This window comes from Bufo gargarizans, chromosome 4 (assembly GCF_014858855.1).
Source record: "Bufo gargarizans isolate SCDJY-AF-19 chromosome 4, ASM1485885v1, whole genome shotgun sequence".
In the NCBI taxonomy this organism is placed as follows: Eukaryota; Metazoa; Chordata; class Amphibia; order Anura; family Bufonidae; genus Bufo; species Bufo gargarizans.
Window position 1 is genome coordinate 159,193,452 of NC_058083.1, and position 25,663 is coordinate 159,219,114.

At 44.8% G+C, this 25,663-nt stretch overlaps 1 protein-coding gene across 1 annotated transcript in view; it reads left to right on the forward strand.

Moving 5' to 3' along the window:
- The first annotated feature begins 8,155 nt into the window (after nucleotides 1-8,155).
- LOC122935288 (otolin-1-like) overlaps nucleotides 8,156-25,663 on the forward strand; it is a 29,025-nt gene continuing 11,517 nt past the window's right edge. Inside the window, exons 1-2 of the mRNA XM_044291052.1 lie at nucleotides 8,156-8,522; nucleotides 19,482-19,571. Of these exons, the coding sequence (XP_044146987.1) occupies nucleotides 8,165-8,522; nucleotides 19,482-19,571 (448 nt within the window). The 5' untranslated portion in view covers nucleotides 8,156-8,164. The remainder of the gene's footprint in view (nucleotides 8,523-19,481; nucleotides 19,572-25,663) is intronic.

Below are 25,663 nucleotides of genomic sequence, written 5' to 3' on the forward strand. Positions count from 1 at the left end.
TTTGTCAAACTCATTAGTGGATTGGAGTCACACAGTACTATACATTATGGGCAAGGACTTCATATACATTAATATGTGTTCATGGCCAGATAACTGAATGTTGATAAACTCAAATATTCACATAAAACAAGTAAATTTAGTAAAGTTAACTATATAACCACTTTGTTATACGTATCTTCATGTTGTGATATTTTTCTTTTATTATTATAGGCTCACATATTTTGAATGTTTCATAGATGTTTGATCCAAAGAATTCTCAGCCTTTTTGAATATTCTAATACTAAAGTAAGTTGTATATTATAAAGTGTTATGTTAACAAATCCATATATACAACCTATATACTGTTAAAGCACATCTGCGGTACATCTTTAGTTTCAAACAAAAGCTCCTTTTCAATTCTCAGCTGGCATGGACCCACTCCAGCTAGCTTTTAAACTGATACTCGTTTCTATTAAGTCTCTGAGTCCATAACCTTGGTAATTACATGAGAAGTCCATCATTTACAATGACAGGGATTGTTCTCAAGCATTCAGGGAGTTTTGAAAAAAAAAAAGTAACTTCTAAAAGAGAAAAGTCAATGGGACAGGTTTCATTTTGTGATCCATCTAGGTCTTCATCTGTAGGAGATTGATAGTCTACTGAACTGTTCTTAGATTCAGCCTGACTTCTGAGTTACCCTGATCTCTGGAGAACATACTGGCAAAGGCTTATCACGGCATGCTCACCACTGTAATATTGATCTTGAACACCACGCTCATTTGTTCATGTAAATGAAAGAACATTTTGTATCTTAGAAAGGACTGAAGTTCAAGGGTTTGTCATACCCAATGAATATATTGTGAGGCTAATACAGTTGTATGGTTTTAGATCTTTCCATCACTGAAGATAATGTGATATTCTATTGTTGAGAAGAATATAGGCTACAGTGAGTCATTATGCTGTTGTAAGGAATATTCAATATAGAACCAGTCTCTTATTATGCACAGTAATGCCCATTTGTAAAGATTTTTTTTATAAACAACTATTAAATAATAATAAATAAACCAATCAAATATAAGAGCCCCATCATTTTCTATATTAAAATGAGATACGGAATATTGATGGAAATAAGAAGTCGCTAACTATAGTCTAAAATACATTTAGGCAGCAAATAGTTCATTCATTTTGACCTATTTCATGTCATTATGAAAAATGAATATAAAATATTGAAAAATGATTATTACTTTTAACAATCACTATCTGAAACCAGCATTTCAAAGGCCATCTACAGCCTGCAGTAACAGGCTGATTGTAGATTGTTAACTACTGCTTATACAAACCCTTTTTTCTTACCATCACTGCTTTTATTGTGACTGCTAATAACTATATATTTGAAAAGAAAGGATTCCTAACAAAGCTAGTACCATAAAAGAGACGTCTTTGTACTTAGTTTGCTTTAGAACATGCATTCAGATGTTTAGCATTTTTTTTTAAATTGAATGCTGCTTTTATATCTGCTTTTATATGCTGCTTATAATATATCCGACAAAGCTGTACAGAAATCATAATCTCTCATATCAATTTCTGTCCTTAATTGGGCTTACAACTTAAAAAAGACTGGTCACCACAAAATGCAATGCAATCTGAAAGTTATGGAGCAGGAGAAGCAGAGCAGATATATATTTTTGTGGAAATATACTTTGCTTTGACAGCTTCCTGTGAAAAGCTATTAGTATGGGGAGGAAGTATTGCATTGCATTTTGGGGTGACAGGTTCTCTTTAACTTTCCCACTTTTAAGTGCATACAACCCCACTAGGACTAATTTCATAGGAAGCTGACTGACCTACGAGTCTACGCTTCGGGCTGGAGTCTGAGTGGAAGCCCCCACAAACATACGGAGAACATACACTCACCTAAAGAATTATTAGGAACACCATACTAATACGGTGTTGGACGCCCTTTTGCCTTCAGAACTGCTCAGGTAGCCCATGGCATTTAAACGATGGCCAATTGGCACTAAGGGGCCTAAAGTGTGCCCAGAAAACATCCCCCACACCATTACACCACCACCACCAGCCTGCACAGTGGTAACAAGGCATGATGGATACATGTTCTCATTCTGTTTACGCCAAATTCGGACTCTACCATTTGAATGTCTCAACAGAAATCGAGACTCATCAGACCAGGCAACATTTTTCCAGTCTTCAACAGACCAATTTTGGTGAGCTCATGCAAATTGTAGCCTCTTTTTCCTATTTATAGTGGAGATGAGTGGTACCCGGTGGGGTCTTCTGCTATTGTAGCCCATCCGCCTCAAGGTTGTGCGTGTTGTGGCTTCACAAATGCTTTGCTGCATACCTCGGTTGTAGCGAGTGGTTATTTCAGTCAACATTGCTCTTCTATCAGCTTGAATCAGTCGGCCCATTCTCCTCTGACCTCTAGCATCAACAAGGCATTTTCGCCCACAGGACTGCCGCATACTGCATGTTTTTCCCTTTTCACACCATTTTTTGTAAACCCTAGAAATGATTGTGCGTGAAAATCCCAGTAACTGAGCAGATTGCGAAATACTCAGACCGGCCTGTCTGGCACCAACAACCATGCCACGCTCAAAATTGCTTAAATCACCTTTGTTTCCCATTCTGACATTCAGTTTGGAGTTCAGGAGATTGTCTTGACCAGGACCACAACCCTACATGCATTGAAGCAACTGCCATGTGATTGGTTGACTAGATAATCGCATTAATGAGAAATAGAACAGGTGTTCCTAATAATTCTTTAGGTGAGTGTATATACTCCATGCAGATGTCGCTTTAGACATAAATACGGGAAAGGGTTCTTTACAGTTCGGATAATCAAAATGTAGAATGCCCAACACCAAGAGGCATTCAAAAGGGGCTTATTTAAATAAATATAGTTGTTGAAGGTTGTAAATAGATTTGCATAACTAATATATAATTGATCTGAAAAAGTTGAACTTGATGGACCTGTGTCTTTTTAACCTAGGTAACTCTAACTAAGACCCCAGTGCTTACCAATGATCCACCATGCAATACATCATGCAGAAATTCTGTATCTAATATAAAACAAATGTACACAGGGCTCCTTTAATCGATATTCTTTATTTAATGCAAACAATACATTGTATCTTGCATTTTTGGAGGCTGATTACTTTTTCAGACTCTGATAGGACAGGAAAAGAAATCTATTAGAAAGAAAAGGGAAAAAAATGATTGACAATGCTCTACAAAATGAGAGGAGACATATGCTGAAGGCAGGAATTACTGGAACATAATGCACTGATACTGAAACATGCAGTGTTTCATCCATGGTTCTGATATGAGACTAATGTATTTCAATTTTGATATGTGAAATAGAATGATTATTTCTGCTCCCACTGGAATGAATAGTGCATCTCAAAACTGCTTGAGGAAGGGTCGCCGCATTCGCCTCTGCATTTTCTTACTGTGAGCATCGTTCCATCTGGTTTCCATTTGCCATATTTGGATTATGCATCTTACGTTATTTGAACTATATTAAAAATTCTTAATAAAACAAAATGAATCATGTATGATGTATGACCCGAGTTTGTGGGAAAAAAAAATGCTATTGCATATGGCATTTCGCATAAGAACCTTCAAGGAAGGCAGATGATACAGCAAGTGCTAATTTTATATGAACACAGAGGAATATATGCCATAAAAATGAAATGAGCGGCCGTGGATAGATGCTAGAAGTAGAACTATAAATAAGTGGGATATCATCCTTAGGAATTTGTCTTTTGGAAAGCTTAGAATGTATTACTGCATGTGGAAGTGAATCACTTTTAAAACTATATGATGCTTAATGAAGAATTTAAAACATCGGTAAGAAATGAGCAGGAATACATTATAACTTTATGTTTGGAGAATGTATTTATGTCAGTAAATGAATAATAATTGAAAACATTATTTTAAAGATTACATATTGATTAAAGGGGTGGTCCCATCTTCAATAGGTGAGGCTACTACCTCTGAGATCTGCTATTCAAGAATGGGGGCACGAGCATATTTCTCCATTCACTACTATGGGACTTCCAAAAATTGCTAAGCTCTAGCAAAGGGGTGCCAGGCATTCCTGAGATAGGAGCAGGCTTTTGAGGTGGGATCTGCACCTATCAGAAATATGTGGCATATCACATCGATATGGCATAAATGTTAAGATGGGACAATCCATTTACCATATTATTCAATTATTTTCTTTACAGCCTTTATTATAATGCAAAGCTGCATTGAGAGTTCTGCAGTCTTCAGAGCTGAAATCACCCAACAATCCATGTAGACTCTACACTGGCATGGCACAATATTCTGACCTTCAGAAATTTAACTGACCCACTGTATTATAGAATCTAAAGTAATGTTACCAATGTGTCTACTGACAAGCTGATCAACTGGTTTTAATAGCAACCAGCAGAACTACGAATGCAGCTCTGTATTATAAAGCAGGCTGTAATTCAAGTCAGGCTTCTGGTAATGGTATATGCAAGTTAAGTATTAAGTATTAAAATGAGAGGTGTAGGGGTCCTGAAGGGAGAACTAGTACTTACCTACCATTGGGAGCATATCGTTAATTTCTCATCCTGGACATATGCTGACTAAAGATGGCCTTGTGGTTGGCCCGGCGGTTGTTTTGCGGCGAACTTTGCGCGTTCGCAATTCGCTAAACATGCAAACATATGGTGATGTCCGCCGGCGCCATATTCTTTTGCATTGCGACAAACCATCAGGTGGGACAGGACAGCCAATTGAGACGTTTCAGCACATGGACACACCCCCACCTGATATGGCAGCCATTTTACAATCTGTGTTTTGCCAGTGTAGGGAGAGGTTGCTTTGTGGAGCAGGCATAGGCTGTTAGGGACACCAAACGCTAGCTAATAGGGCCAAAAAAGTCCTTTTAAGGACTGTTATAGGTGTGCTATCGATAGGTGTGATATACCAAGGGGTGTGATATACTTATAATATACTTTCTAACATAGAAAGTATATTATAGTGCATTTGTTGTGCAGCAGTTGTGTGAAGTTCTGCTGCGATACCGCAGCTACATAGAGGGACAAACGCTATTGGAACAACTAATTGCAATGGGTGTGATATACCTGTTGCCCCCCCAAAAAATTTATTGAGGTGTGTGATATACCTAGAATATACTTTCTAACATAGAACGTATATAGTCAATTTGTATTGTGCAACAGTTGTGTGCGGTTCTGCTGCATTACCGCAGCTATATAGAGTTACAAACGCTATTGGAACAACTATTTGCAACGGGTGTGATATACCTGTTGCCTGAAATAAAACTGATTAAGGGGTGCAATATACCTGCTTCCACAAAATACAGATTAAGGGGTTTGATATACCTGCTTCCACAAAATACTGATTAAGGGGTGCGATATACCTGCTTCCACCAAATATTGATTGAGACCTGCGATATACCTGCTTCTACAAAATACTGATTGAGTGGTGCGATATACCTGCTTCCACCAAATATTGATTAAGGGGTTCTATGTACCTGCTTCTGCAAAATACAGATTGAGGGGTGCGATATAACTGCTTCCACCAAATATTGATTAAGGGGTTTAAAATACCTGCTTCCACAAAATACTGTTTGAGGGGTGCGATATACCTGCTTCCACAAAATACTGAATAAGGGGTTTGATATGTCTGCTTCCACAAAATACAGATTGAGGATTGCGATATACCTTCTTCCACCAAATAATGATTATTGGGTTCTATACACCTGCTTCCACAAAATACTGATTAAGTGGATTGATATACCTGCTTCCACCAAATATTGATTGAGGCCTGCATGTTGTGGGACTATTTGTGCACTTCTAGTAAGTATTTGGTGGCTGCAAATATGACCTGAATGTTTTTCAGGTTCGTCTGCCATTAAAGTCAATGGGGTCTGCTGCGAACGCGCGATTCACGAATATTTGATCGCGAACGCACGTTCACGAATTGTCCCGGCCGATGTTCGTCCATCACTAGTGCTGACCAGTGGCGTACATAGAGAAGTAAAGGCCCCATAGCAAGGATCAAACCAGGCCCCTCACACAGGACAGAAGGGTTTCCTCCTAAACCTCTTCCAGCGACTCTTGGGTAATTTTTTCCACTGCCTCAGTTGCTAAAAGTTGTTTCTTTAGAGGGTAGAGTCCTGACCAAGTTTTCACCCCCAGTAGAAGAGGAGATGATTCCAACTGTGCCCCCCCCCCCCCTTGTCCTGGGTCCCAAAGGACTCGCATAGTCTGCCGCTATGGTAGTTACGCCCCTGGTGCTGACAATACGCTTGTATCTGCACTGACAAGATGGATTAGACTGGAGATGTACAGCTAGCAGATTAAACCACATAAAGTTGTTGCGTCCCCTGCCAACCAAGGAAATGGTGGTTAGCATTATTTTTGAACAGGCAAACTAAAATGTTATCTGCTTTAAATTATGATTAAATGATATCATTGAAAAACCATGTAATATTATATGAATGGTGAATATCAAAAAGGATTTAACCAAGGTACTGTTTTATGGAATGATAACTATCTGTTCTCATAGAGAAGGGAGTGGTATTTAGGTTACCACAGAGTCGCCAGTCAATAGCAATAAAACATGAAGGTCCCCTGGTGAAGCTCGGGTGATAACTGAACTGGCACTCTTGTGATATTGTTGTTTTTGGAAAATGCCATACAATATCCAGTGTACTTTAGATACATTTTACTCTATTTGAACTTTTACTCTGGCACTGCTAATCCTTTGTATATTTTCTGAATTTTGAATAAAGATGGAACTCTGGCTTTATGACTCAGTCATTTATTGATTTTGAGGATTACAGGTTTTATAAATCATGATGCATGGCCCTTCTGAGCTGTTAAGTGATCTAATATAGAAGTTAGGTTCAATAGATACATTAACATGCTTTAATGGAAGGCACAGTCATAAGGAATTATAATCCTTGTCCCAGCCTTTGTCTACATCTGAGTGAAGTGAAGAAATACGGTCAGTTCTAAGTATGGTAGGTCAGCTGAAGGAATGGCGTCTAGTGGAAGGAGGCAACTGGTACTATGCTTCATAAATGAAGAGTGGAACTGCCAGGGGTGATGCTAAAGTCACATCTGGGCCTACACCAATTACCATTTGTCAATGTCAGCATGGCATACAGGGGGGACTGGGGCATTAATCCTTGAATGTGGCACCTACTGACATTATATGATATCATTTATGGTCCCATGATTAAGGACCATTAAAAATACTTCTAATAATGTTTGTTTCTAACTTAGGCCTCATGCACACAACCGTTGTTGTGTTCCGTTCCGCAAAACGGGGTTCCGTTGTTCCGTGATCCATTTCCGTTTTTGTTTCCGTGTGTCTTCCTTTATTTTTGGAGGATCACCAGACATGAAGGAAAGTAAAAAAAAGTCTAAGTCAAGTTTGCCGTGCTAATGATAGGAAAAAAACAGACACGGACGCGGATGACAATCTTGTGTGCCTCCGTGTTTTTTCACGGACCCATTGACTTGACTGGGTCCGCGAACCGTTTTCCGTGAAAAAAATAGGACAGGTTATATATTTTTGACGGACTGGAACCACGGATCACGGACGCGGATGACAAATGGTGCATTAGCCGAGTTTTCAACTGAACCATTAAAAGTCAATGGGTCCGCAGAAAATCACGGAAAACGGAACAACGGACACGAAATGAAACAACGGTTGTGTGCATGAGGCCTTATACTGTTATTATCCACATGCATTACATCATATGAAAAATCATGTTCTTTTTTATATTACTGCTTACTTTAAGAGCTTAGACTTTCGTTCCCTGTGATGTAGTTTGATATTTTTGTGAGCAGATTTAGAAGCAGCCTTTCAGACAGAGTTTCAGTAGTAAGATTGGCTACATCCTCAGCATTACTGTAATTCTAAATTGACATATTGCCTACACCGGTCAAGCTTCTCAGCGCCATAAATTCTGCAGTGCAATAAGCGGCCTAGTTGAAAGCGTCAGGTCAGAGATCACAGATGGGATTGCCACACAGAACTTGCATACTTGTATATGCATTTTAAATCTAATTTCCATAATACCATATCGTAAAAAGAAACCCAGTGTTATATAGAAGACTGGTCTGAAAAATGCATTGTCTCTTTTTTGACAGATACAAAAATGGGAAGTTTATCTTGGCCCACAGCTACATTTATAACTGTTGTCGCCACCGTTTATTTGGAGGCCAAAACGACTCAGCCTGCAAAGTACACTAAAAAAGTGTATGACATGGAGATTGCCAATGCTTTTGAGACTTCACTTGCGCCACCGACAGAAGAGACGGTTTTCACTGAATTGCCGGAGACAAGTGACACCACTACTGAGCTGGCCTCCTTAAACCCTGATTTCAGAACTGCCACCACTCTATATCCTTTTGATAATTTCACCCTTGAAACAGCGGATTTCTTCTTTAACTGTTGTGACTGTTGTACACCTATGGCTGGGCCGAAGGGGGAACCCGGACCCACAGGACCTCCAGGTAAACCAGTCTTTATGCAAATTATGTACCCCATTAAATCTGCACATTCCAGTGAACACATGAGAACTAATCTCAGAAAAAGGCGCTGAAGCCTATGTCAAGTATGGCTGCGTTCATATATGCCTTGGAGGCTCCGTTTGGGGCCTATGTTGCAAATTCCATCAAAACCAGTGGACAAAAAATCCTACATGCATTATACTTAAATAGCAGGCTCTTGAACGAATAGAGAACAGACACCATTGTAGTTAAAGGGGCTGTCTCACTTCAGCAAATGGTATTTATCATGTGGAGAAAGTTAATACTTACTAATGTATTGTGATTGTCCATATTGCCTCCTTTGCTGGCTTCATTTATTTTTCCTTCACATTATACACTGCTCGTATCTAGGGGTTATGACCACCACTGCAGCACAAAGACAAGGTGGCCGGGGCAGGAGATTCTGCGCATGCGTGCGTGCCTATGGGCCCTCCCATGGTCCCAGCCATCAGAGAGCGCAGTGATTTTTCCTATAGTACACAGGCATGGCCACCGTTGCTGGATTGCAGAGTGGTCATAACCCCTGAATACGAGCAGTGTATAATGTGATGGAAAAATGAATGAAGCCAGCAAAGGAAGCAATATGGACAATCACAATACATTAGTAATTGTCTTGAATTTACTTTCTCTACCTGATAAATGCCATTTACTGAAGTGAGGCAGCCCCTTTAATGGGGTCTACTGGGCTCCGTTTGGTTCAAGTATTTTTATTGTTCTGCTCCTATAATGAAACAGACCAAAGGAAATTGATAGTACAAGTGTAAAAGAAACCTAATCTCCGCTCATATAGAGGGTAAAAGCAAACTGTCCATGCTGTCGCTGGTTCAAACCTAATGGTGGCCTCACACATGATGTTTGTGAAATGTGGGGACTTTGCCAGACTCCTCCAGTACATCGTAGTCTATTGTATTGAGTTCTTCAGATAAAGGCATTATACAGAAGGTTGCACAGCGGCCTGATGCTGTACACACCTTGATGGCGCACTCAAAGCGCATGTAGCCATTCGGCACCGTCATATGCCTCTCATTTCATTTGGAGAATCTCATGGCATGAACCACCACATCCCATACCTAAAATCCAACATCCAGTGGAGCATCATACAGCATTTGGACCATAGGAAGAAGATTCGGAATGCTACTTTAAAGGCTCTTGCATTTTAAATAGTCCCATTTAACAAATATAAAACTAAACCTGCTGATTACCAAGCCCATTGATACATTGCTTGATACATGTGGACCAATGTGTATGCTTATTGATCAGAGAAAAGGGAATCTTCTCAATCTTGGCTGATTTGTCCTAAAAGGAAACTGTTATGTGTGGTACTGTATATGAGAGAAGCGATTCAATGCTCTGCTGCATCAATCTGTGTTTGGTGAAGAAATAACAGTCTTAGCCTATGTATGCATTCACTAATATATTCCCATTTTGTCTTGTATCTAGTTTCTGAAGTGTGCTTCTTCTTATAGCCATGAAAGATAACATTAAAACACTAAAAATTATTATTACACAAACAATAGCATTTTCTTGGAGATATGGAATAGCCAAGTAATGTGAGCACTGCTGGCCTATTTTCAAAAGTTGCATAACAGTGAATGGAGAGCGTACCACGCAACTGCAGCCATCTCTCCAGTCATCACTATGAGACTGCTGGAAATGGCTGAGCTGGTGCTGGGCTATTTTCAGAACAACCCTAGCGGTGAACGGAGGGAGGCGCGTGCGGCTGGTCTCTGTTCATTTCGGGGGCTCCTTTATGTCTATCTGACATTGATCTTATCTATCCTTGAGACATATAACATCAATGTCCCAGATGGGAATACCCCTTTAAGCTATAGGTCAGCTTAATAAAAGGAAAGACTATTGTTTCAATTCATAGAAAATTACAAGTCAACGATTTGTCTCTTTTCCTCAACCATTTAATAAGATTTAAACATTGAAAGTGTTATTACACCAGACAGAAGGTTGAGAGATCACTCTCATATATTGACTATCTTTTTTAAATGGCTATGATTCAGTATTGTATAGGATTGTTATTGGGCTTTCTAGATTTATCATTAGTTCATTTCTATATAAGTGAGTAAAATTAATAAAATAAATAAATAAATGCATATTATTGGAATTCCAGAATAAGTGCATAGGACTCTAGTTAAAAGACGTTTTGGCGGCTTGGATGCGGACCCATTCATTTCAATGGAGCCGCAAAACATGCGGACAGCACTCCATGTGCTGTCCGCATCCGTGGCTCCGTTCCGCGGCTAATAGTTAAGGCTGCATGCAGCCTGTAATTGTGGGAGGGGCCAGGTCCCCTTCTTAAACCCCCTGCTCCCTGACCTCGATGCCGCGTCGCTCCTCCGTTGTCTGGTGTCTCGCGTCACTTCCGGTAAGTATCGCCGGCTGGCAAGCGCGCCGGCCGTCTCACGCCACGTGTCCCCGGTCGTCCCGCTCCCCCTCCTCCGCAGGCCCGCTGTCTCAGGGGCGCCCAGCCTCGCTCACCGCCCCGTCCTCGCGGGCTCCGTCCTGCGTGCTCCCGCGAGAGGTCGGGTCCCGCGAGAGGTCGGGTCCCGGCTGTTCCTGCGCCGGCTGCTGGGAGGTGGGGGGGGGGGACGGGCGGAGGAGGAGCCCCGACCACGGCCAGGTTCACTCGCACTGCGGCCGGCACGCCAGCCGCCCACGCCTCCCCCACGTGCCTGTGCCTTCATGCCGGACGTCAGGCATGCTCCAGGTCAGACCAGGGCGCCACGAGCCAGTGTAATTGCATCATGTTGGGGGCAATTCTGGCTCTCCCTTGTATGCCACCCTGTGTGTTGCCATCACCTCCTGCATACATGTGGAGACTCCTACATGGACACGTGTACCACTTACACGTGTCCATCTGGTCCTCCGTGTCCGTGCATGCTCGAGCCCTGGACTCCCGGCGTTGGGCATGCTCGGCATCGGCAGAGTCTTAAAACATGGCAGTTGCTGGCACGTGCGGTGGACAGCTTAATCAGCGGACCCCGGCGGTGCACTACAACCAGCAATACTGCTGGTTGCGGACACCCAAGGGTACTTGATGGATGCAGACCGGCACTCCTACGTGCCGCTGCTCCGCCTGTCCACCCTGCCGTGCCTCCTGCACCTGCCAGCCAAGCTGCGCACACCCACCGCCACGCCTCCCGGGTCCGGCCATGGACCCCCAGGCCTCCACGCCCCAGCCGGCCTCGCTCCTTCCATCACAGCCGGGCCTCAAAGGACCCCTCGTCATCACCACCCCCATCCTCACATCTCCATTTCTTTTTCAGGTACCAGTAGCGTGCGTGGTTCCCGCCGTGTCTTGTCGCAGAAAGCCGACATCCGGTTTAGGTATTGGGCGGGGGTATTACGGTATTAAAAAAAAAAAAAAAAAAAAAAAAAAAAAAAAGGAAAAGGTATTTGTCTTTCCCACAGGTTGCAGAAGGTTGCTACCAACCACTCGCGGGATTTCGTTAGTGCAAGGGTTTTTCTGGTAAGTTAATGCCACGTTGCCTCCGTTCGGCATCGCCTACTCAACCTGGAACGTTCAGGTGTCTTCTCTGTCCACCTTAGCCTGAAGCGTTCAGGTGTCTTCTCTGTCCACCTTAGCCTGAAGCGTTCAGGTGTCTTCTCTGTCCACCTTAGCCTGAAGCGTTCAGGTGTCTTCTCTGTCCACCTTAGCCTGAAGCGTTCAGGTGTCTTCTCTGTCCACCTTAGCCTGAAGCGTTCAGGTGTCGTCTCTGTCCACCTTAGCCTGAGGCGTTCAGGTGTCTTCTCTGTCCACCTTAGCCGAAGCGCGCAGGTGTCTTCTCGGTCCATTAGCCTGGGGCGTTCAGGCGTCTTCTCTGTCCACCTTAGCCTGAAACAGTTCAGGTGTCTTCCCTGTCCACCTCAGCCTGAAGCATTCAGGTGTCTTCTCTGTCCTGTAGCCTGAGGCGTTCAGGTGTCTTCTCTCTCCAGGTTCCGGCAGCTGCAGGTGTCTTCTCTGTCCACCCACCCTGAAACGATCAGGGGTCACCGTTGGCCAGATACCCCAGGGCCCAAGGGTCCCCCCCGTCCCCCGTTGCCGACAGCATCGGGGTCTCGTCTTGGTTACTTCTGCCTACGGCTCACAACCCCCGCGGCGGTCGCAACCAAGACGTCAGGTATCCTCCAGGTCCACATTCCTGGCAGCTCCCAGGCAACCCGGCTGGCGCCCCCGTCCCAGAACATCCAGGTCACTCCTCGCCACCAACCCCGGTACCTTCAGCCCGCCTCCTTTTCGCCGTCCTCAACTCCGTCTCCGGGCTCACCAGATATTCCTCCGGTTCCTTCAGTGTTCTTTCTCACCCCGCTGTGTCCATCCTTGAGTTAGCACGGTGGCGGGTCCATCCGCATAGGCATTATTTTCGTGTCCACGCCGCTATTGTCTCACGTCGCTCTTAACCTTTTCAGTCCTCAGGGCCAGCCGGGTCGTTCTCGTCGTTCCGTAGACGGTAAGACAAGGGTCTCGAATCCCAAGCTTTCAGGTACGTCATCCATACGTTCACCCACGTCCGCAGCAACCACGGTACACGGTCCCCATATCCGTCCCAGCGGCCATATTGTTGTCTCTAATTCCAGGTCTCGCTCGAAGTCTCGTCCGGCGGCGAAACCATGTCTCAAGTCTCAGACGTGGACGACGCGTTGTCCCTCCCGGGTACTTCGGTCTCTGGCCAAGGTGGGCCCGAGTCCCTCCGAAGATGGACCGTACCGAGGCTGGTGGCAGAGTTAAGCAGAAGGGGCATCAGGCACCCAGCCTCAGCCAGAAAGGCGGAGCTGTACAGGTTATTGATGACGGAATCCGGTCCTCCTGAGAGAGAAGATCCGACCCCGTCCATCCAGCAAGCCTTGGGGCAATTGCAGGCCTCAATGGATTCTCTGGTCTCGTCCATGGCCGACATCAGGTCCAGGGTGGTGGACTTGGAGGCCAGGGCACCGGCTCCATCTCAGGCGGTGGTCCCTCTCAGCGATCCCCCGCTGTACCAGCTACCAGCTCCAGGTACGACCCCTGTCGCTCCCGTGGTGGCTCCGGCACACTTCGTGCCGGACAACATCAGGAAGGACATTTTGGCGGGCAAGGACGTGAACCTCGCGTCCATCCTGATCGCGTCCCACGATGCGGCGGACAACAAGACCTTCGACTGCGGGGAGATCTCGGTGGTCCTCCGGGCTAAAGATGGCCGCCTCAACCGCAAACTCACGGTGCCTGAGTTTGTCCTGGCCTTCAGCCTGTATAGGGATGTGATCTGCTCCGCGTACCCAGCTCGCCGGGAGGAGCTGGACACATACCTATACAGGGTCACCGATCTGGGGCACAAGTACGGCGGCACGGCTTTCTACGATTATCATCGCTCCTTCTCAGCCAAAGCCGCCGCCGCACTGACCCAGTTTCAGTTTACTGTCAGCTGGGCCACCTTGGACATGGAATTGTTCTGCCGGCACTTCGCCGGTCTCCGGGCCCCCGCGTGCTCAACATGCCAGTCAATATTCCATGCCACCGAGTGGTGTCCCCAAACGGTCACAACCCAGCCTGACAGGGCCATCCCAGGCCCCTCCGGGGCTTTCCGCAGCCCCTCCGCCACCGATAAACTGGGCAGACCCATCGCATATCTTGGCAACAGTCAAGTATGCAATAACTTCAACTACGGGTCATGTCTGTTCAGCGGGTGCAGGGCCCTGCACATCTGCTCCATTTGCTTCAGGGCTCACCCCAGGTCCACTTGTCCCAAGAAGGCATCAAAGCGCCTATGACTGGCCGACTGCAACATCGACCTCCTGGCCCTCCTGTTACGGGAGCATCCGGTGCCGGGTTTTGCGGATTTCCTGATCGCGGGCCTCTGCTTTGGTTTCGACACAGGGTTGGTGGCGCTCCCCCATTCCAACTGGGAGTGCGACAATCTGCAGTCGGCCAGAGCAGATCCTGCCTCGGTTCAGGAACTCCTGAACTCGGAGGTAGAGAAGGGGTTTCTCCTGGGCCCTTTCAGCCAAATTCCCTTCTCTCGCTGGCGGATCAGCCCCATAGGCATTGTGTCCAAAAGGACTCAAATAAAAAACGTTTAATTTATGACCTCTCCGCCCCCCATGGTTCTGTCATCCCCAGCATCAACTCGCTGATTCCTTCTGAGGAGTTTTCAATGTCTTATGCCTCCATTGACGAGGCCATCGCCCTCATCCTCAGCGCTGGGAGGGGCGCCTGGCTGTCCAAAGCTGACATAGCGGACGCTTTCAAACTGCTGCCTATCGCCCCGCACCTATGGCAGTTTTATGGTATCCAGTGGGAGGGCAGGTTCTATTTCGCCAACCGGTTGACCTTTGGCTCCAAAAGCAGCCCGTGGCTGTTTGACCGGTTGGCGCAGGCCTTACACTGGATCCTGCTTCACCACGGCAGCACCCCGGCGGTCATCCACTACCTGGACGACTTCCTCCTCATAGAACCTCCGCTATGTCAGCCAGCCGGGCTGCGCTCCCTCCTGGATCTGTTTTCCGGCCTGTGCATTCCCATCTCGCAGGGGAAAACCGCGGGGCCTGTCACGTCCATCACCTTCCTGGGCATCGTCCTGGACTCCGACCGGATGGAGGCCAGGCTGCCAGAGGCAAAGCTGTCCCAGATCCGGGAAGTCGTGGCAGGGGCCATCACCTCGTCCCAGGTAACAAAGGTCGAGCTCCAGTCCATCCTGGGCCGGCTGAACTTTGCTTTAAGGGTGATGCCCCAGGGCAGGGCCTTCATCTCCCGCCTGCTCTCTCTTCTTCTGGCGGCCTCCGAACCCAGCAGCATCATCCACCTGGACAGAGCTGCCATGGCTGACTTGCGCATGTGGGACAGCTTTCTCTCCACCTGGAACGGGGTCAGCCTGTTTGTGTCCCTGTGGTCCCAGTCGTCCACCAGGGTGTTCTCTGATGCCGCAGCGTCGCGGGGTTTCGCGGCCATCTGCGAATCCCGATGGTTGGCTGGGCCATGGCCGCCTCAGGTCAGTGCTGATCCTCAGTCCCTCAGGTCATCCCTGTTCCTGGAATGTTACCCCATCGTGGCAGCCGCATCGGTTTGGGGTCATCTCTGGGCCAATACCAGCGTAATGTTTGTCACCGACAGTCAGGACTTGGTGGACATCGTTTCCAAAGGCCGAGCCAAATCCGCCAGGGTCATGTCCTTGCTGCGAAAACTAGTCTGGCTGGCCATGGTCAATAATTTCCATTTTACTTGTGCCCATATTCCAGGTGTCAGCAACACGGCGGCCGTTGCTTTGTCCAGGTTCAACTTTCTAACCTTCTTTCAGGTATGTCCCGATGCAGACCAGACCGGGGCCCGGATTCCCGGTTTCCACGACCTGATGTTGGATTGAGGTCCCTGCTGGCTACCGCCAGGGTACTCATGCACCGATCCCTCTCGGTCAACACGGCCCGGAATTACAACACGGGTTGGAACCTGTACCAAAAGTTTTCAAGAGATCATCCGCAGCAAGATACCACCTTCGTGTCATATATCATGGCTTTCATGGCCCATTGCCATGTCAATCTCAAACTGGCACCCAGCACCATCCGTTTGTATCTGGCCGGGGCTCAACATTTCTTGGTTCTACGGAATCCTGAAGTTCGCACAGCTTTCACTTCCCAAGCCGTCAAGGCCACTCTCAGGGGTATCGAAAAGAGCAGCAAGGAATCAGGTCCTTCCCGTCGACCGGTCTCAGGCGAACTTTTCAGGCAACTATCCGCATCCCTAGATGGTAACCCTTTTGGCCCTTCCGTTAGCCTTGTCATCAAGGCCGCGATGTACCTGAGCTTCTACGGATTCCTGCGCCCAGGTGAATTCTCCGTCTCTTCCCAGAAGTCGACCTTCCTGAAGAGAAAACAGCTGTCCTGGAACCAGGACCATCTGGTGTTAACTCTTCCATCCACCAAGACATCGCAAACTGGTCCTCCCACTCGGATCCGCTTCTTCAAATCCGGTAACGCCTGGTGCCCTGTGGTAGTACTCCAGGGTCTCATCGATTCCACGCCTTCTCCAAACCCCGAGGCTCCGTTGCTCCTGTGCCAAGGGAAACCCCTATCCACTCCACAGTTTGTGTCTTACATCCGGTCCCTGGTCGCTGGGTTAGGGGTGGACCCCAAAACCATATCAGGTCATTCCTTCCGCATTGGGGCGGCCTCCGCAGCCTCCAAGCACGGGACACCTCCGCACGTCATTCGCCACATGGGTAGGTGGAGATCTGCCTGTTTTTCCCGGTACATTCCGGATCCGCTGACTGAAACCCGCCAGGTATTCTGTTCCTTGGTTTTGTAATCTGTGTTGCACGCATTAAACAGCACCTTCCCTACCCTGTGTCTTTTGGCCCTCTTTTAGGCAGGCCCACGTCCCGTGGCTCCAGGCACACACCAGCCACCGTTAGGACCCCCTCCTGTCACACCTCTGACCGTGGCCGCAGCCACAAATATAACATGTCTTATTCTTGTCCGCGACTTGCGGACAAGAATAGGCATTTATATTGCCTTCCGTTTTTTGCGGATATGCGGTTTGCGGACCGCATAAAACGTTACGGTCGTGTGCATGAGGCCTTAGTCTGAAGCAGGGGTGTAATGGGGGATGTAGAGAATGCTGTTGCACCTGGGCCCAGGAGACCGAGGGGGTCCATAAGGTCTATCTTTTCCTTTTGGGGAGACCAGGACTACACATGATACACAAAGCCTTGTTAATGACGCTACAAGTTACACTTCTGGTCCGGAAAAATGCTGAAAGACATATAGTGACTTTTTGTTAAAGCTTACAGTTTGAGAGAATTAACAAATTAGACTCCATTCACCTCTGTTTTGGAGGCTCTGCTTATGAGGCAGATTTGGACAAGATGGCGACAAAATAGCACAGCATAGTCTGCTATGTTGTCTGGTAAAGGAAGGAACCCAAACAGACATTAAAGTCAATGAGGCACTGTTGGCAGTGTTGGACTGGGGTACCTAGGGCCCACCAGTAAAATTTATTTTGGGGGCCCACTGTACCATACATTCGAATATAATAAATAATTTAACAAGTGTTTTATATGAACATAGGCTGGTGGAGGTGCTGTACATTGAATATATGTATGTAGCACAGTAAATCTAATGTGTTATGTGGCACTTGTGCAGAGGGTGGGAGACTAGGGGCCCACCTTGCTCAGGGGCCCACCGGGGGATTCCCCTGTACCCCTGTGGGCCAGTCCGAGCCTGACTGTTGGTGTCTGTCAGGTGATAGATCCGTCTTTTTGGCTAGCATTTTTTTGTTCCTGTGATGGAATAGAGTAACAGGTATGTCTAACACAGATGTGAATGAAGCCTTCATTTTGTAGCATCAACAAGGTAAAGCTACTTTCACACTGGCGTTTTGGCCTTCCGTCTGTGAGATCTGTCATGGGCTCTCACAAGCGGACAAAACGGATCAGTTTTGCACTAATGCATTTTGAATGGAAAAGGATCTGCTCAGATTGCATCAGTTTGCCTCCGTTCAGTCTCCATTCTGTTCTGGAGGCAGACACCATAATACTGCCTGCAGCGCTTTACTGTCCGCCTGATGAAGCGGTGCCCAACGGATCTGTCCTGACACACAATGTAAGTCAAGGGGGACGGATCCGTTTTCTCTGGCACAATAGAAAATGGATACATCCCCCATTGATTTTCAATGGAGTTCATGATGGATCCGTCATGGCTATAGAAGACATAATACAACCGGATCCGTTCATGACAGAGGAATGCGGTTGTATTATGGTAACGGAAGTGTTTTTGCAGATCCATGACAGATCCGCAAAAAACGCTAGTGTGAAAGTAGCCTACTCTGCCCAGGCCAATGTATTTAGTGTCTAAGGCATAAGTCAGTCTTTGCGTTCCCCTTTTCTTCTATTGAGCCTCAATATCCTTAGTATTATCCGTACCTCAGAATAGAGAAATAGCCTATTAGAATCTTGGTGATTATGCTGTGGTTCTGCCTGGGGTGCCAAAATCTGTCTATGTTATTTTCACCCTAATGCCTCATGCACACGAACATATTTTGTTTCCGTGTCCATTCCGGTTTTTTTGCGTATAGGATGCAGACCTATTCATTTGAATAGGTCCGCAAAAAATGCGGACAGCACACTGTGTGCTGTCTGCATCCGTATGTCTGTTCAAAAAATATATAACATGTCCTATTCTTGTCTGTTTTAGGCATTGTTTCAATGGATCCGCAAAAAAACGGATGGCATACGGATGTAATCCATTTTTTTTGCGGATCTGCAATTTGTACAGTCGTGTGCATGTAGCCTAACATAGCAGCTGGGATTCAGCTTGAGCTATTACCAGGCAAGCCACAAAATACGTTTCAAAGCAATCACCTGTCTAAATACAAAATTATGGGGGAGATTTACCAAAACTGGTGTAAAGTAGAACTGGCTTAGTTGCCCCTAGCAACCAATCAGATTCCACCTTTCATTTTTTAAAGGAGCTTCCTTTACATCAGTTTTGATAAATCCAACCCTATGTCTTGGTGTAATTGCATGAAGGTTTAGAATATATGTAATGTAATTATTATTCATACAATAACCGATTTGCAAAGACCCACTGAAAATATTTACAGACACTACATATACTGCATATTATTTAGCTTAAAAATGCCTTTTCGGATAAAATGCTAAACTAATCAGATGTGTTCTGAGAGCGGCCCTCTTCAAGGTGACTGCTATTTGTTTCCTGCTCTGGAAGGGTATTCTGACTACGTATTGATTTCATTCCTCTGGATCAAATGACATTAATAGTGCCTGGGAACCGCCAGATGATTTTCTATCATTGAAAACCACTATGTTAATTTTGATTGAAGCAAGGCTTTTCTTCCCATTGATGGTGTCAACAAAATAAATTGCACTTTCTTTTCATGAAAAAAAAGAGTCCATACAGTATTGAACACTCTTTATTTTGCAGGTCCCAAAGGAGACACTGGGGACATGGGATTGCCAGGACCACATGGAGCGACTGGTCCCTCGGGCCTTAAGGGCTATAAAGGAGACAAAGGTGTATAAGAATGACACTGTATTGATTTTAATGGAAGAAGAAAATGGGATAAAATATGTCCATTCGGCAAAATATCTTTTATATGTACCATGACACTTTGTACCTATACAATTATATAGTGTTCTGATAGTATGATGTTACTGAAAACACAAAATCACAATCTACTCTTCTGATCCTTATAAGTGTCCCTTCAGTAAAAATATATGGGGTCGGGTGCGGGGGAGGTGAATTTATCATTGTAGGTGTATTTGAGGTTAGATTTTGAATATCTATGCGTACCTGCACAGAATTTATGAAGATGGTACATAGTAGTAATTGCGCCTATTTCAATGAACGTGGGGCAGTACACCTGGGGGTTGCCTGGCGAGAAGTTACAACTTTTTTGTGACTTTTTGAAAAGTCACTTTTTGAAAAGTCACACTTCATACATGTGACTAAGGCTAGGTTCAGACCTGAGCGTTTTACAGCACGTTCCTACGCGCTGTAAAATGCTCAACAGGCAAGAACCAATGATTCCCTATAGGAATGGTTCTCACCTAAGCGTTTTACAGCACGTACGATCGCGCTGTAAAACGCCCGACGCCCCAAGAAGTACAGGAGCTTCTTTAGGGCGTCTTGTCGCGCGTTCCCGTACATAGACTTCAGCGGGAACGCGCGACAATGGGCGTTCGCTTGTCTCTGTATGCGCGATTGCAAACGCCCGTACAATCGCGCATACAGAGCGCTCATATGAATAGGATAGTGACAGATATTTTTGTAATAAATCTGCTGCATGTGAACATGGTCTTAGACAACCTCCTAGATTTCTCCCTGCACAGAGAAAGCTGTCTAATTTAAACTATGGGGGGGATTTATTAAAGTGGTGTAAAGAAGAACTGGCTTAGTTGCCAATAACAACCAATAAGATTCAGGGTCGCACTGCCAAATAGGCTAGGTGAGGCAATCGCCTCAGGCGGCATGACCCTGGTGACAAGTGAGGGGCGGCAGGGCAGTAGGAGATGAGCACTTCCATTGTGGAAGCGCTCATCTCTATATTCATCTGTATCGCTATTCTGTATCACTATCCTCATCGCTATCCTCAGTACACTGCTGAGAAGTAAGTGGTGTATAGAAAAGTCAATTTTAAGCGCACAATGAAAGGTGCACTTTAGGGGGGTAAAGTCTATTAAAAATACAAGATACATTAATAAAGTATATTATGTTGTGTTGTTATGACATTATGGACATTTAAAAAAAAAAAGTATTCGTGTATTCAAAAGTTGTTACTCTTTAAAAGTTATTCACTTCATGTGTCATGATTTTAATTAGAGATGAGCGAATTTATGAAAAGTTTGATTTGGCTGATAGCGCCGCCCCATGTCATTGTGCCCCTCAGTTGCTGTGTTCATAAATGATCACGGCATCTGAGTGTAAAAACTAAATTTGAAATATGAAATCTCCATTTGCTCGCGATAGGCTGGCCGCCGCCATCTTGCTTGAAGATCTGGAGGGAAATCTCGCATGGCGTGAGATTTCATAATCGCGCCTGCTGTTTTGATCACCACGCACAGGATTTTGGCTGAGATCTTCAATCAATATGGATGCTGGCGGCCTGTCGCGAGCAAATGGAGGAAAGTATGTTTTTTTTTTACACAATTTCAGGTTAAATTGATTCGCTAACACAAAGTACAATGAATTTGGCTTCGAGACAAATTGAATTTATCTTGAAATTCGGATCGAATTCCACTTCATGGGATTTGATTCGCTTATCTCTAATTTGACTGTTATGGATGAATGATGGATATTGAGCTTATCTAATGCACAAAGCACAAATTACTTTCCCAAAGCCCTTTGTGTTATGGCATTGGCCCCTACCCGACAGGTATGGATGCCGCTCTTCACATGTGCTCTCTTGCTCTGGTGGCTCGGACCTGCTGGTCTCCCTCTCCTTCTTCCTGGTAGGTTTGGAGTAGACCTTTGTTCCTCTGCTTTTCTGTTTTAAGGCTGAGTCCTGCTTCTTGCCTGCAATGCTCACTTTCTCTGGTTCTTAAAGAGCCAGCACGCACCTCCTAATCTGGTACTTAAGGTGCCATTCCCTGGGGGAAGATGCCTAAGCAATTCGTCCTGCTAAAATATACTGTTTCTACATTCATCTGCCTGTGTAGCAACTTGCTACCTGACCTGACCTTTACCTGATCTCTGTTCCAAGCCTAATCTACCCGTTCTTACTTTAGACTGTTTATCAGATTGTACAAACTCTGCCTGCCCTGACCATGGCTTGTCTCTGACTATGTTTTTGCCTGATCCTTTGGTGCTCTGCACTGGTGTCTCTTGACCACCATAGGTCAGCAGTCATTTCAACAGACACTACTTCAAGAGGTAGAAGCCTGGTGGTTCCCCTGCAGCAGAGTCCAGATCCCTGCATAGGGGCTAAAGTTTGAAGACCATTCCTATGCCTGTTTTGCACCAATGGCTGCTGTGCCAGCTTTGATAACACTGTTAATACAGGTGTCTCTCAGTTTTGGTGAATATTATATGAATGAATTGTATGTAGTCAGTTTTGCAAAAGAAGGATAAATGAAAGAAGGAGATTTGGAGCTCCATATATGAAATTAAACAGCACAAAGGTTACAACCTATTTTTAGTAATATTATGCCATATGTTGCCAATATTACTAATAGCACTGGGCTTAGACTTTCTGTAATGGGGTATTTTGTTGTCTTTTTACTGGGGTATACATTTCTGCCATTGTTTATAAGGAGACCTCTGCTGGTACTTTTTTAGGGCAAATTTCTAAAACTGATAATGGGGTCACTTTGATGGCTTTGCTAATGGAGGCACCCAGGCTTTCATTATAGTGCATGTGTCCGTGTGGGCAGTTTGCTGAAATTTTGATTCTTAAAAGTAAGCAATTCAAATTTATACTAGTCCACTATTTTAGCTGTATTTAGTGGCACTATATTCCATGCAACATGCCACCCCAATAAAAGCCTTCTAGCTGAAATCCTAAGCAAACTTGGAATGGCTGTAACAATTCAAGCTATAAAATAGCATTTTGAGGTAAGTTTCTAAAACTGGATTTGCAAAAATTGTATAGTGGCTCACCTATTAATTGACTGGAGTAAGGTGCTCTAAGTTGCATCTGATCCACCCAATCAGAAAAATTGTTCAGAAGGTATTGATATAGAGACCGGCACACTAAATCTGAGGTCACGCAGAGGGTTACATATATAACTAATTTAATATCAATAATAAAAGTACAAAAACACACCCATGAATCAGATACTTTCCAATACAATAAGATAAAATAGAAAATGATAGCCCCCCTGTAATATTTAGGTATTAGTTTTGTGACAATTCACACTGTAATCACCTGATTAGAGAGAAGAATGTAAACTATTTAAAGCAATATGAAGAGTATAGAAAAGAGACCACAATCTTGTGCTATTTAGCTGCCAATATAGATCCAATATTAGTCCACATCAAATCTGTCTGTAATGGGTTCTGTCCTGTATAGCCACCATGTGGTATTTATAATATTGCCATCAGTTCAATATAGCACGCTGCAGGATGAGTACTTAATATTGTTTGTCGGAGCAGATATAATGTTACCACAGGGTGGTAGCAAAGACCAGAACTGAGCACGTAGTAAATGCTGTATCTCAGCTCGCTCAAATTATGTTGTACATAAAGGTGTACACATATAACCGCAAGTTTGTAACAGTAAGTTCCATCAATTATTTCCGTGCGCCCGACATGCTTAATCTCGGTCAATAGCAAAATGCCACTGCTCTGATCAATGCACTAATCAGATACCACCACTTCTGCCGATGCAATTCACCAAGGGCCAACAGGGAGAGTCAAAAATTATCTCAGCATGTATTTTTCAATATTTCCACTGTTAAGTCCATTTGGCAAATAGAGTAATAGCAGGCCCGTGCTCGCTGATGTTCAACAGTGGCGTCCCACTGTACACGGGAGTACTGGCTGCTTACCTGTCTCGGCGTCCGCCCGGAGCTCTCGCTGTTGGTGAAGGTTGGATGCTTTGCCTGCAATTAGCGTCCCACGTGTTGCCTCCAGTTCGGCGTCCCACGTGTGTGTCGGCTCCGTGTGTTTTGCTTGGGCGGACAGATCGTTACTTGATAAAATTAATGGAAGCGCTTCCACTTTCAATGCCCGGTATATTCCTTCTCAGAGCGGGGTATACGGGTGTTCTATCCTCTCTTTTACACCACACGCATTTTGAAGTCCATTCTCTCAGTGGACCACAAACTTGCGGTTATATGTGTACACCTTTTGAACATAATTTGAGCGAGCTGAGATACAGCCCTTACTAGTGCTCAGTTCTAGTCTTTGCTACCACCCTGTGGTAATATTAGATCTGCTCCGACAAACAATATTAAGTACTCATCCTGCAGCGTGCTATATTGAACTGATGGCAATATTATAAATACCACATGGTGACTATACAGGACAGAACCCATTACAGTCAGATTTGATGTGGACTAATATTGGATCTCAGGGGCGTAGCTAAAGACTCACGGGCCCTGGTGCAAAAGTTCAGCTTGGGCCCCCATTCCCTTAGTGCTTGTTGGCAAGGGGCAGGGTAGCACATAGCCTTCCTGCTGCCAGAGGCAAACATTGAAAGGGCACCCCCTCATGCCAAATTCTTGACCTAACCCAGCCAGAGGTGTAAATTGACCAGCATGCACTTTCTATAATGCCAGTGTCTTATGTGGCACAAGGGTTTTTGGGCCCCCTCAGGCTCCTGGGCCCGGTAGCGACTGCTACCTCTGCACCCCCTATAACTACGCCCCTGTTGGATCTATATTGGCAGCTAAATAGCACAAGATTGTGCTCTTTTTTCTATACTCTTCATATTGCTTTAAATAGTTTACATTCTTCTCTCCCTATCAGGTGATTACAGTGTGAATTGTCACAAAACTAATACCTACATATTACAGGGGGGCTAGCCTTTTCTATTTTATCTTATTTTATTCGAAAGTATCTGGTTCATGGGTGTTTTGTACTTTTATTATTGATATTAAATTAGTTATATATGTAACCCTCTGCGTGACCTCAGATTTAGTGTGCCGGTCTCTATATCAATACTTTCCATAAGTTTCTAAAACTGTCTCATAATCTGTAATTTAAACTCTGACAATGAATAGAAAATGAATAAAACATTGAATCTGTGGGTTATAGAAGACTGAGCAATCTAAAATAATAAGAAGAATAGCACTCCTGTGGTTCGATACCAAGCAGGTGTGAGACATTATTGATGCCACATTTTGAAACCAAGGTCCTTCATCAGGCTTATCGTAGTGGAGAATCTTCAGGGACGTAACTGACACTGGTATGTATGAAATCAATGAATAGGAAACTTTGCAAAAGAAAAGTTTTAAATTTGATAGTAGTGAATCAGAAACAAATTTAGCAGTCATGAATTAGTAGTAATGTTCACCATTGCTGCTTTGTATTGTGGCGATGAAGCTATATATTTCATAGGGTTGTCAGTGGTATATGAAGTGACCAGTTCCTGGAGAGCAATTATTATTTGTATCCAGGTAATTACATGCAATAAACATTTAGACAAAAAAAGCCATTGTTAGGATTGTTCCACGTCTGCGGATGTACTTACATACCCATTAAAGTTTGGAACTACAAAAACAATGGACAAACCCGCACTTTGACCAAACGTATTCATGTACAGTTGAACATGTGGTGGTATTACTGGCATTCTGCAATGGATAATGATGTCTCAAATGTTGATTTATTGTAAAAGGGGTTGTCTGAGTTATGTAACAATTTGGCCAAAGGCAGGGACTATTTTACCATTAAGAAAAGCACCAAAATAATGTTCACCCCTTTCATGCCCCGCCACCTCTTCTATGACTTCTGCTGGTCTTTGTTTACTTGGCTGCAGCAGCAAAATGGCCATGAAGATTGCAACCAATAACAAATAACTAATGCCCTCCTTTCACTTACAGTAATGTTTCATGTGGTCATGTTTAAATTTTTACAGGAAATGAGTCACATCCCTGCTATACATATGTATTTATCTAAAAGCTTTTTATTATTGGAGGTATGTACTGTGTGAAACACTTACAGGG